Here is a 12,374-nt window from a genome sequence, read left to right as displayed (position 1 = left end):
GCTGATTTCTGCGGCCGCTCCTTACTCAGAGAGCTTACCGGGCCGGGCCTGCCCTCCTGCCTTCCTCCATGGCCTGCTGTTCCCCACACCGCTCGGCGCGCTCTGGCGTCTGCTCTTTATCAAACCCTAGCGGCCCCAGGCCCCCTCTTGCCCCTTGTCTTCGTAAGCCTCCTGGTACTTCTCCAGCACTGTTCATTCCGTGCAGCCGGAGGTCATCATTTAACTTTTTCCAACTCAGTTGCAATCTCTTTGAAGGCAAAGTGTTTCTAAAACATTTATTAAAACATAACACCCATACAGAAAAGTGCACTTATCATAAATGCCAGTTCAGTTAATTTTCTCAAACTGAGCACGCCGTGTAACCAGCGCCCCCATGAAGAGCCGACATCACCAACCCTCAGAGGCCCCCCGCTGCGTCCCTTCTGGTCCCTGCCCACTTCCCAAGGCAACCCCCTGATTCCAGATGAATTTGCTGCCCTTGAACACCATGTGGACATCACGCACATGTGTGTGCAAACCAGGGTTGCTCATTCTCATCATGGTATTTTCTCAGCTTTTCCATTCTACGTTGGGGACCATCACATCTTGGTGAACGTGTGGGGGTGTTCTTTGGGGTCTGCACCTAGCAAGGGAGCTGCTGGGTCATAGGGTATGTGCATGTTCAGACGTGATGAACACTGGCAGTGACTGTAATTACCACTGAGGGATGCGTTCAGATAACTGCTCATGGTGTCCAGTGAGCTTTTACCAACCGATCACACACGCGTTACCCCCTCCCCAGGTAACCATATCTTGACTTTTATCAGCATTCCCGACGGCATCTACTCAAGCACTTCCATTCAGGGATATTTTGATTTTTTCTTTTTAATATTCCCCCCGGCTTAGCTTAGTGTTATACTCAGTAAATGGTTGCTGAATCTGTTTTCCTCCAGTGAGCAATCCCTCCTTAATACGCTGGTCCCACGTGGCCTCTTTGCGTCTCAGCCCCTGAAGATGGAGCTCTGTTTTCCATTTGCTTCCCTTTCACTCTGTCTAGGGCTGACCTGGTTTTTTTTACCTGGTAGTGTGCAGTGTTAGCTCCCTTGTAGTACCATTACCCTAAGTTCTAGGAAAGAGAAGACCACTGAAAATTGAATTACAAAAGAACTTTTGTCTTTCTTTTTTCAAACAGTTGGATATTCTAAAAATCAAGCAGTAGCACAAAGCTCAGGATCTTACCTTTGCTTTTTGGATTCGGTAAGTAAATGTTTTATTTAAAGTGTGTGTATATGTAGTGGTTGAATAATTAAATGACCTGACATTTTAGTGTGGTTCTTGAAAATCATTATTCTAATATATAATGATCAGACTTAAAAGTTAAGGTTCATGGGCTCTTGCTGTTAAATTGCCATAGCACTGAATGAGTTAATTTTTAATAAATAGAATTATATAAAAATGCAGAATTGCACAACAGAATCACATAAACTGGGAAGACATGGACAAACACTTAGTTGATGAACAGCCTTAGATAAGATATAATGCACACAAGTGATAAGAAAGCACAGAGAAGGATTGGTGGTGGGTCTGTCGGGAAGGACGGAAGGACAGGCGTGGGGGGCCAGAACAGCCGACTGCAGATGGGCTTTAACATACCTTTTGGTCACTTGTGACCAAGGAAACAAAAGTTACATTAGTGAGATACGAGTTTTTAAAAACCACATTAACAGGGTTTTCTGAAGTGCAGATAGTCCATATTTGGAAAGTGTGAATTGGGGGTGCTCAGCGGCAAAGTTAAGCATTTTGTATCAAGAACTTAAAAAATGCTCATGCCCTCAACTCTAGACTTCATTTGTAGGGATCTCAGAAATTCTGAAAACAATTTATGTGCGGTCGGTTTATGGGAATTACTATGTTTATAAAGCATCTTCAGTCACGTGACGAAGGATTACGACAGGTGAACAAGAAGCATAATTGCATAGATAGCGTGTGTTCACCCGTGGATTTTCTTGTTACTTACTTCATTTTTTTTTAAAGATTTTTATTTATTTTTTGAGAGAGAGAGAGCGAGAGCACAAGCAGGGGGAGGGGCAGGCAGAGGGAGAGGGAGAAGCAGGCTTCCCACTGAGCAGGGAGCCCGATGCGGGGCTCGGTCCCAGGATGCCAGGATCATGACCTGAGCCGAAGGTAGATGCTCAACGACTAAGCCCCCCAGGCGCCCCTTATTACTAACTTTAAAACACGCTTTAAGAATGTCTGTCTGTCTGTGGTCTCCCTTCGGGCTCCTCTGGGTCTGGGAATGCAGGGCACCCACATCTTCTGGGCATTCCTTGGGTAGCTGCTGTTGGCGTTCGCGAGGTCGGCCGTGGCTCAGAGTTTCTGATTGTGCTGAATTCACCTACGAACCTTGTCATCTCGTATAGGCTTAGCCTTTTCCTTGATTACCAGGACCTTCTGTACAAGGTCTGGGTCCATGGGGAGGTTTGAGGAGATTGTGTGCCTCTGCGAGCAAGCGGCGAAAAATTGCCTCTCAGACGGCCCTGCTCTTGGAGACAAACCCTGGGGCCACAGTGCCTGTCCTGCTGCTTCGGCGTCTCCGGTCTCTTTTTCTGCCTTTTTCTTAGATAAAACTCCCTCTTGTTCCCTCATCTTGCAGACCTGGCTCCAGGGCCTGTTTTCACTCTCAGATGGTCCATCCAACAGTTTCCTAAACAAAGACAGTTTTTCCACCAAAGACAGCTACACCCACCACATAGCAAAGTGTGCTTCTTACGGCCTTTGGGTGCAGGGAGGTGGCGATTTTCTGTTGCTCCTTTAGGACTGCTCTTTCTGAAATACTCAGGAAGCTCCCACCGGCGGGACTAGGAGAAGGAGAGAGGAGGGCTAAAGACACCCTCTCCTCTCCGGTATTCTCCAAGGCTTTCTCTGCGTTCACTGGAGAGCAAGAAAGAAAATGAAGGAAGGCCAAGTTGGACCAGGTGGAGCCCGGTTTAGAACGGCGAGAACCGCAGACCAGGGAGGCTCCTGATAAAGCTACTGATGGATGTCAGCACAGTGGCCACCGGGCTGGCAGAGGGCAGGGTGGACGACCAGGTCCTTTCAGTGGTGGGCAGGGAGAGAGAGAGCAGGTCGGACACCTGGCCTGGTCAGTCCCAGAAACTGTGGGGAGGGAGGTGGGGGGGGGAGCGGTCAGAGCCACAAGGGCCAGGAGAGGAAGGCTGCCAGATTGCGCGTCACCGTGTCTCCGTCCTGGGCATGGGCATCAGAGAAGGATGGTGTTGCCGAAGTCTGACCAAGGAAGACTTGCCCCCACTCTAGAAATGTGAATTGTTCTTGGGGTTTAGGTGAAATAAGTTAGGTAAATTTTGGTGAGCTTTGCCCTGGGACTGGCACGACCGCCTTGCTGTACTAACCAGGGCAGGGGTGGCACAGTCCATCGCCTTCCCGGTGGCTGACGGGCGTGTCTGCCTGCGAGGGAGCTGAGGGCACAGATGGGCAGGCGCATCTGGTTCATTTAGGACCTGGCTGTTCCCGGCCATGGGTGGGGTAAGATAAGCAAACAAAAAAGTCTGGCTTTTGAAGAAGGTAGCCTTTAATACGTGCATCATGACAGGGACTTGAATTCCTGGGCCCTTGAGGTGAGCAGATGCGGCGTCTGTGGAAAGGAGAGCTTAGAACTGGGCTTCATCCGGGGGCCCTGCTTTTCTTTTTTCTTTTTTTTTTTTTTAAAGATTTTATTTATTTATTTGAGAGAGAGAGCACATGAGAGGGGGGAGGGTCAGACGGAGAAGCAGACTCCCTGCCGAGCAGGGAGCCCGATGCGGGACTCGATCCCAGGACTCCAGGATCATGACCTGAGCCGAAGGCAGTCGCTTAACCAACTGAGCCACCCAGGCGCCCCCGGGGGCCCTGCTTTTCTGAGAGCGTCCCTTCCGAGGGTACCCCCACCACTTGCCACCACAGCAGAGAACCTCTGCCTGGCCCGCTTCCCTTGGGCCCCTGGCAGCATGGTCTCTGCATCAGGAGCCTGTTAGCGCGAAGCTGTGTGTCCTGCCACAGCGCCTGGCAGGGGCTGCAGGCCCGAGGGTTCACGAGGGGACCGCCCGGGAGGGAGACTGGGCCCGCGCCCCGCACGGGGACGCCCGAGGGGACTGCCAGGAGGATGCCCCATCTTCCCGGAGGTGGGTTGGTGTCCTCAGTGAAGGACAGAGACAGGCCGTGCCCCTGTGCCCTCGGGTGTGGGGCCGCGCCCTTGTCTGCCCGCGCCTGTGGCGCCTTTTCTCTGTGCACCTTTGTTCTGTTTTTTAGTTTCTGATCTTGGTGGGTTTGGTTCACTTCTCATGCTCACTCATTACTTCTCCACCTTTCTTTTTACTTTCTCACGTAAGGTTTAGGACGATTCCTTCTCTTCTGGGGACCACGTGGGTGTCCCTAAGTCCTGAACACACTGACTCAGGTGTTGTCACCTCCGTAGCTCCCAGCCTGATTTCTTCATCTTTAAATGGAGACCTTGGGATCTCGGGGCAGAGAACTGAGTCCGTCACGAGTCTCGGTTCAGGACGCTCACTCCTGTTTTCGAGCGGGGCCTGTTGGTGTGCTGTACCCGCGTCTTGGCAGAGGTACTCGTCTACGTGCCCGTGAAGCTGCCGTGCAGGACTGGAGCCGGCCCGGCCCTCTGACCGCGTCCCCCGGCACGCCTGCCGCACGCCGCGTCATAACCCTGCTGAACTCTGCTGTTCGTACTGAGCTGAAGAAGTCAGTTAAAAATTTCAGTGTTTTTATCTTCATGCAAAGAGTATCAGGCTATATAATATTTTAAAACTCTCGTTGTTAAGATCCATCAATATTGTTGTTACGTATCTTTGTAGATCAGTTTTTAAAAATAGAAGTAAAATTTATATATAGTGAAATGCAAGATTTCAGTGTGAAAATTATATACAAAGTGAACAATTTGGTGAGTTTTGACAGCTGTGTACACCCGTTTACGTAACACCCCAGTCAGGATACGGAGCGTTTCTGCCGCTCAGAACGTCCGCTGCGCTTCTGCTGGACGGCACTCAGGCCTCAGATCTGCGGGGGGAATCTCACAGGGTGCCCTCTCCTGTGCAGCTTTTTACTCCATGGTTCTCTGATATTTTGTGTGTTGATGGCTTATTCTTTTTTTATTATCTGTTGTGTGAATATGCCACGATTTGTTTTACACTGTACTGTTTATTGACATTTGGGCAGTTTCCTCTCTGGGTTATTTTAGTGAAAGCACCACAAACATTCTTATGTAAGTCCTTTTGTGGATGTGTATTTCCATTTCTCTTGGGAAAATACCCAGGGGTGGAGTTGACTGGTCATAGGGTAAAGGTATGCTTCGCCTGCAAAGAACCTGCCAACCACAGATGTTGCTCTTGTGTCCGGGGCGGGGGGGCTGCTCCACCTTCTCACCCCCCCAGACACTGTTGGTCTCAGTCTTAACTATTCAACAGGTGCAGAGTCTGTCTTGTTGCAGCTTTGGTTTGCATTTCTCTGGTGCCTGGTGATGTTGTGCACCTTTCACGGGTTTAATGGCCATTCATTTCTTCTGTGAAATGTCTGTTCAAATCTTTTGCCTGTTTTTTTTAGTTGGGCTGTTCGTCTTGTTATTAGAAGACGAGTTATGCAAGTTCTATATTTTGGATGCAAGTCCGTTGTCAGATACTGTGAATACTTTCTCCCATCTGTGACTTGCCTTCATATTTAATGTCTTTTGATGAACAGAAGTTCTAAATTTTGCTGAACTCCAGTGTATTTTTTTCTTTTGTAGTTAATTTGTTTTTCTAAGAAATCTCCGCTTGCCCCAAAGGAGAAGCTATTCTCTTATATTTTCTTCTAGTAGCTTATGGTTTTTATCTTGTATTTAGCTCATTATCCATCTCGTATTAACGTCCGTGTGAAGCAGGACCCAAGGCTAATTGGTCACAGCACCTCCATCTCGTATTAACGTCCGTGTGAAGCAGGACCCAAGGCTGATTGGTCACAGCACCTATTAATGTCCGTAGGAAGCAGGACCCAAGGCTGATTGGTCACAGCATCTATTAATGTCCGTAGGAAGCAGGACCCAAGGCTGATTGGTCACAGCACCTATTAATGTCCATGTGAAGCAGGACCCAAGGCTGATTGGTCACAGCACCTATTAACGTCCGTGTGAAGCAGGACCCAAGGCCGATTGGTCACAGCACCTATTAATGTCCGTGTGAAGCAGGACCCAAGGCTGATTGGTCACAGCACCTCGTGTGAAGCAGGACCCAAGGCTGATTGGTCACAGCACCTTTGTCGACGACACTGTCTTTGCTGAGTTGCCTGACGCCCCTGCTGAAAGCCAGTCGGCATGCCGGTGCATGTTCCATCCTGCTGCTCTGCGGTCTGTGGTGTGCATTTGGCCCGCCACGCAGCAGGGCACGGGCAGACAGACCGCGTGCTCACGCACCCCCCGCCGGCCGCCCGGCTGCTTCCAGCTCTTGCTCGCATGAGTGACGCTGCCGCGCTGCACCGTGTCACGGAAGCCAGAGCTCCTGTTGGGTGGGATGCTGGCCCCAGGGGTGCGCGACCATCTGACCGAGGGACACCGCGCTGCTCTCACGCGGCTGCAGCCCTCGGAGCCCGGGCCGTGGGGTCCATAGCCTCCCAACACTCAGCACCGTCAGCCTCTTAATTTTTGCCGGCGCCTCGCAGTGTCTCCATCTGTGCTTCCTGGTTGTAAATTGTGGTGAGCACTAGCTCACCTTTTTGCCCACTTTTCTTTTTCAAACTTAGAGAAAAGTACAGAGAACTCGGCTTTGCGGTCAGCATTGCATCTGTCACCTCGAGCCTTTGCTTCCTGCCAAGAAGGACGTCTCCTCCCAGCAGAGCAGGAACACATACAGGACGGACCCTGCACGCCCAGCTTGTTCATGTGTCACCTGAGGCCTGGTCAGGACCACGTGCTGGAGTTGCTTGTCTCATGTCCTCCATCTCCTCTGTCTGGAACATTCCAAAGCCTGACTTTCCTCATCTTGATGTTTTGGAAGGTTCCAGGGCACTTGTAGGCTGCCCTCTTTAAAATTCAAGTTGTCTGATTTCTTCACGACAGTGTTAGGCATGCATGTTTGTGTGGGACATCTTGTTGCATGTGATTTTGATTTGCCCCATTCCTGACGGTGCTGTCTCTGGTCACCCAGTGCAGGTGGCATCTGGACAGTGGAGCTGTGGCAAGCCCTTACGAGCTCTCCTGTGGATTGCCTCTTCTTCGGCCGGCCTCTCCTGGTGGGCATGTCAGGGTCCACGGGGAGCAGGCCCCTGGTCAGGAGAAGATGGTTGCGGTCTGCAGCGAAGGCAGGGTACCGATGGTACATCAAAATAAAATGTTTTTGCATGAAGAAGGCTTCTGAGGCCTCTTAGCTGGGTTGCATTTTGACTTGTTGGCCCCTGGGACGCAGGCAGATTGCCTCATTTAAAACTTAGAGTGCTTATCGTTAGGAGCAGCTCCCAGGCTGCAGCTCTGCCTGGAGTTCATTCATTCGTGTGCCTGGTGCTGGTGGGGACAAGGGGTGCAGCCGTCAACAAAACAGACCAGAGAGCAAAAGCCAACGTCTCCATGGCGACATCGGCCCCCCCACCGCTGCAGACCCTCACGCACTTTCACACATGCAAGCCAGGCCCACATCCCCTGCAGCTTCTCAGTGATGCCCTTGCCTCTGAGTGCCGCCAGCACACGAGGGGCCTCACCCCTTGGCCTGCTCGTGGGATGCCCTGTGCACAGCACTCACCAGTTTGCACACGCCTGCCATGGACGGTGTGCTGTGGCCTGGGCCTTCGCAATTCAGGAATCTCCTGCTTAGAAGAGGATGTCATGGCAGCGCTTAAAAAACGTGTGTTGCAAAGCTTGAGGAGCACAGCTTCCACGTACTTACTTAGTTGTTCTTTGGCATCTTTCATCAGCATTCTGTAATTTTCAGGGTACCGTGATCACGTACACATGCTGTTAAGTTTGTGCTGACATGCCCTTTTCTTTCAAGCAGTTGTAAACGGACATTGCAGTCTTAATTTCTACGTTCACTTGTTCATCATTACGGTAAAGAGATATGGTCATTTTTATGTACTGATCCTGCAGAACTCCCTTTTAGCTCTAGGTTTTGGGGTAGATTCCTGAGGACTTCCTAGACAGACAGTCACGTCTTCTGCAAAGAGGGTGGTTTTATTTCTTCCTCTCCGACCTCTGTGCCCTTCACCCCGCTCCTGCCTCCCAGCACCGAATAGAACTTGTGCTGAGTGAGGGCAGCGCCCTTGCCGTTCCGGGTCCCGCAGGGTCCACTCTGTCCTGGCTGGCTGACAGCTTTCCTCGTGCATAGGTGCTGGGTTTTGTCAGACGTTCTTTCTGGGTCAGTTGGGATTTGTTGGTTTTTAAAACATGTTACTGAAGATTTACACGATTTTTTCCCATGGTTTTGGAATTTGGAATTTTTCTGATTGTCAAGAATCATTCCTGGAATTTGGTGAGCTCTTTCAAAGCATAGCCTCAAGGTTTTTTTCAAATAAGATGAATTTTTCAATATTAGCTCGTAATTTTTTTTCTATCTTGTTTTTTCCTCCCGGGTCTCTTGTGTGTGAATGTTATGTCTTACAGTCTGCTCATTTTTCTGTGATTTCTATTTCTTTGTAATTTTGCATGTTACAGTCTGACCTTCCAGTTGAGGACTGTGACCATGCACTTCATGCTCACAATTGCTTTTGGGAGTTGGAGCTTAGGCTTTCAGCTCCCGGAAGCCTTTCCTCCCGTGTACTGGGGTACCTCTGGGAGTCCCCCTGTTTTTGTCTCCCTAGCAGCTCCAGGGGCGGCTGCTTCTCTCTGCTTCCCAGGTCCTCTGAGATGCATTAATGGTTAATTTTGTTTGTTTGTGGCTCTCTGCACCCTGGGAGGGCAGGCCACACTGGGGCCAAGGCAGCCGGTGTGTGAGGAGGTATGGGCTCTGCGCTCCTGAGGCCCAGTCCTTCCGTGGACTCTGCTGGGCCCCAGGGCAGGCCTGTGTTGCAGATGTCCTCAGTTTGTGGCCATTTCTCTCCCATCCTCCCCCTTTCGTTGGTCCTCCTGACAAAACATCAGGGGTCTTCCCGGTGCCCACAGAGCAAGCTCCTGGAGCACGAAATCTGGCCCAGGACTGCTGGCTGCTCTCTTCTCGAGACCCTGCATGGCCATGGCCTTTTGCTGCTCTCTGGATGGCCAGCGCGTTCAGTAAAGGTGTTGGTGGTGCTGGAGGGCACAAGCAGCCCAGACCTGGGCCCGCTTGCTCTAGCGTGCTGGCATCTGCTCGTCTAGCTGCAGGGAGGGGTTAGGTCATGCTCTGGCTGTCAGAGAGCAGCCCGGGGCCTTGCCCACGTCGCCCAGGGCACAGACCCACATCGAGGACGAGAGGTCTTCCATCAACACAATTAGATTCTCCAGAGTCGTCCTCATGTCCCGGGGTCACTCCCTGGACTGTCCCCACCTTTCCCTCCGCGCAGGTGCCCCACCTGCACCCACTGAACAGGTGTTCATACTGAGTGGGTTCCATCATCCTGTGAAACACGCCTGGCTCAGAGATGTGAGGAAGGTGGCCGTGGGGGCTCCTCTGCCCACGCCCGCCCCCTGCCTCGGGTGTCCTGTGCTCTGCTGCCAGGTCCCTGTGGTTCTTCTGCTCCTCCAGCAGGGCTCTGAGCTGAAGTGAAGAGCAGGCATGGTGGCCGTCACCGAGTCAGCCAGAGCAGGATTGGTGTGCCAGATAGTCTCCAAAATAGTGTCACGTGCTCGTGGGAGCTTTGAATCGGTTGGGCTTTCTGAGTGAATTTCCCTAGGAAGAGAGCAGAAGTGTTTGGACACCTGCCTTGGAGCTGTCGGGGCGCACAGAGGACATGGGGCTGCCGTGGACTGGGGTGGCCGTCTCTGGAGGGCCCGCAGGCTGCCTGCCTGGGGCCAACATGAGGCCTCACTGCTCGGAGACCACGCGGGCCTCAGAGGCTCCCTCCCCACAAGCCCGAGGGCCACTTTGTTGTCTGGACGCGTCGGGAGCTCTCACTTCCTGGGCTGGATGGTCTGTGCGACCCTTTCCCCATGGAGTCCAGGCAGATGCGTGGGACCCAGTGGGGCCCTGTGTTGGGGGGCCTCATGGTGCTGCGCGCCCCCTCCCCGCCCCCCGTTTCTCCAGGGTTTGATGCACTGTCTGGCTCTTCTCCGACAGAGAGGAAGGTCCTGTAAATGACTTGTTTGCAAGTGACTTCAGCCACTTTTGCCATTAAGTGTTTTGTCCAAACTGCTAGAAAGTAGGAATACTGACTGATTTAGATACTCGCAGTTTATATTTCTCTTTCCCCTCCAGCTCTGTCCTGTGCGTTTGGGGAGGGTGGAAGGTTGAGGCAGAAGGAAGGGGACTGAGTACCTCCCGGGAGTGGGACACAAGAGGCAAAGCACTTGAGCCCAGGCCGCTGCGTGGTGGTGTTTCGCTCTATGTAGAGTGACCTACGGCCAGTAACTGGTTAAACACACCTGTTGCCAGCAGGTAACGAGGTTTGCTTTTCTCCTCTCTGCATCCCACGCCCACTGATTTTTATGTCTGACTTGTGAGTTGCACGTGGGGTCATTCAGAAAAGAGTGTTGGTATCTGCTGCAGCTTCAGGACACAGTTGAGCAATGTCACGGGTTCAGGTCTGCAACCAGCCGAGCCAGCTGTCCGCGGGGCCTGCAGACGCCTGCTTTCCCGATAGAGTGTCCGCTGGAGATTTTGGCCCCACAGGCACGGCAGGTGGGGGGAGCCGCTCAGCTTAGAAGGAAGCCCTGGGCAGAGGACAGGTGCAGGAGGGCGGTGCTGGGCCTGCGGGCTGGGGCCTCGCTGCCTGTGGGTCATTGCTCTGGTCTCGTCGATAGTGGGGTGCAGGGAACTACACGGGTTCTCGTGTGATTCTGTGCATAATTGGGGTGAGCTTCAGCGGTTGGCAAATCAGAAGTACTTTTGCCATTTTTTTAAAAAGTCATGCTTTTTGTTCTGTCTTCAACAGTGTATCATGGTAAATAGACATCCCCCTCCATTAAAATAAACAAGTGACAGAAAACTCAAAGTTTGTTTAGAAATTGTTTTACAGCCTTTATCAACTCTTTTTTTTTTTTAAGATTTTATTTATTTGACGGAGAGAGAGACAGCGAGAGAGGGAACACAAGCAGGGGGGGTGGAAGAGGGAGAAGCAGGCTTCCTGCCGAGCAGGGAGCCCGATGCGGGGCTCGATCCCAGGACCCTGAGATCATGACCTGAGCCAAAGGCAGACGCTCAACGACTGAGCCACCCAGGCGCCCCAGACTTTATCAACTCTTGTGAGTGTGTGTTGATGCCCGTGTGCTACCCTGTACTTGGGGGTGTTCACTGGGACCTGCATGGGGGCAGTGCTGGGGGGTGGTCAGGGTGGCCTCCCCCTCCCCCCGCCTCTGCTTCTCCGGACACACCACAACCTCTTCTCCTCTTTCCTGAGAGAGAAATTATGGGCTCTGTTAGACCGAGACCGGGAGGGCGTTAGCTGGGTCAGGAGGAGGGCCACGTGATCTTAGTGGTGACTGTTCCCAAAAAAGGGTCAAGTAGCTCCGCCAAGAAGCAGGTGATGCCCTTAATTTATGAGGGAGAGAGCTGCACATCGGTACTGACCTGTGCGTGTGGGCTCCTACTTTTGTTCTTGGAAGGGAGACAGATTCCTTCTCAACACTCATGAAAGTTTTTCCTGGACTAGAGAAAGCCCCAGAAGTCTCCGCACGTGGCTGCTCACACTGCTTCACGGGAGCCGCCCTCGGCTGTTTTTGTTGGCTCTGGGCGTTAGTTCTTGGCAGGCTCCAGCTCTTGCCAAGTGCCACTAACCTTCATTTCTTTAGAGAGACTAATGCCCCAGACAGCAGTGAGCTTTTGAAATATTTTCTGTTTGTGTAGAGTGTTTTCATTTTAGGGCCTAGGAAAGGGGGATGAGCTGGGTGTTTGTTCAGCTGCTCCCTCCGAGTGCTGGTCCCGAAACCTGCTGGCCAGGGAGACAGCTTGCTGCAAACGTGGACTTGGGCCACTGCAGACGGACAGACTCCAGACCCGCAGGCAGACTCTGCTCTCACAAGCTTCAGAGCAGTTCCTTTGCAGCCAGCCCTGGTGGCCTCCACCCAAGAAGGAGAAGGTGGTGCACCTCCTGCCCCTTCCCCGGCGGCAGTGAGTTCTGCTCATCTCCCTGCCCTCTCTGTCCCTCTGCCACGGGCCCCTGCTATTTCCTACCCTCACGCTGGGGCCTGGCGGACAAGAGGGGCCACTATGCCCCAGCTGGCAGGGGCGCACACGCTGACCTGCCCTGGGGAACAGGAGGGCAGGAGGTAGATGGGAGGGGTGTCTGCTCTGGGCTGC

At 52.4% G+C, this 12,374-nt stretch overlaps 1 protein-coding gene across 1 annotated transcript in view; it reads left to right on the top strand.

Annotated features, from left to right (window-relative positions):
* Window positions 1-12,374, top strand: part of B3GNTL1 (UDP-GlcNAc:betaGal beta-1,3-N-acetylglucosaminyltransferase like 1) — a 93,385-nt gene that overhangs the window by 14,020 nt on the left and 66,991 nt on the right. Inside the window, exon 4 of the mRNA XM_032429998.1 lies at window positions 1,172-1,236. Coding sequence (XP_032285889.1) covers window positions 1,172-1,236 — 65 coding nt within the window. The remainder of the gene's footprint in view (window positions 1-1,171; window positions 1,237-12,374) is intronic.

Source organism: Phoca vitulina, unplaced genomic scaffold, assembly GCF_004348235.1.
Source record: "Phoca vitulina isolate PV1807 unplaced genomic scaffold, GSC_HSeal_1.0 scaffold41, whole genome shotgun sequence".
Lineage (NCBI taxonomy): Eukaryota > Metazoa > Chordata > Mammalia > Carnivora > Phocidae > Phoca > Phoca vitulina.
The sequence above is the reverse complement of the archived record's forward strand: the minus strand, read 5'-3'. Positions and strand labels throughout refer to the sequence as shown.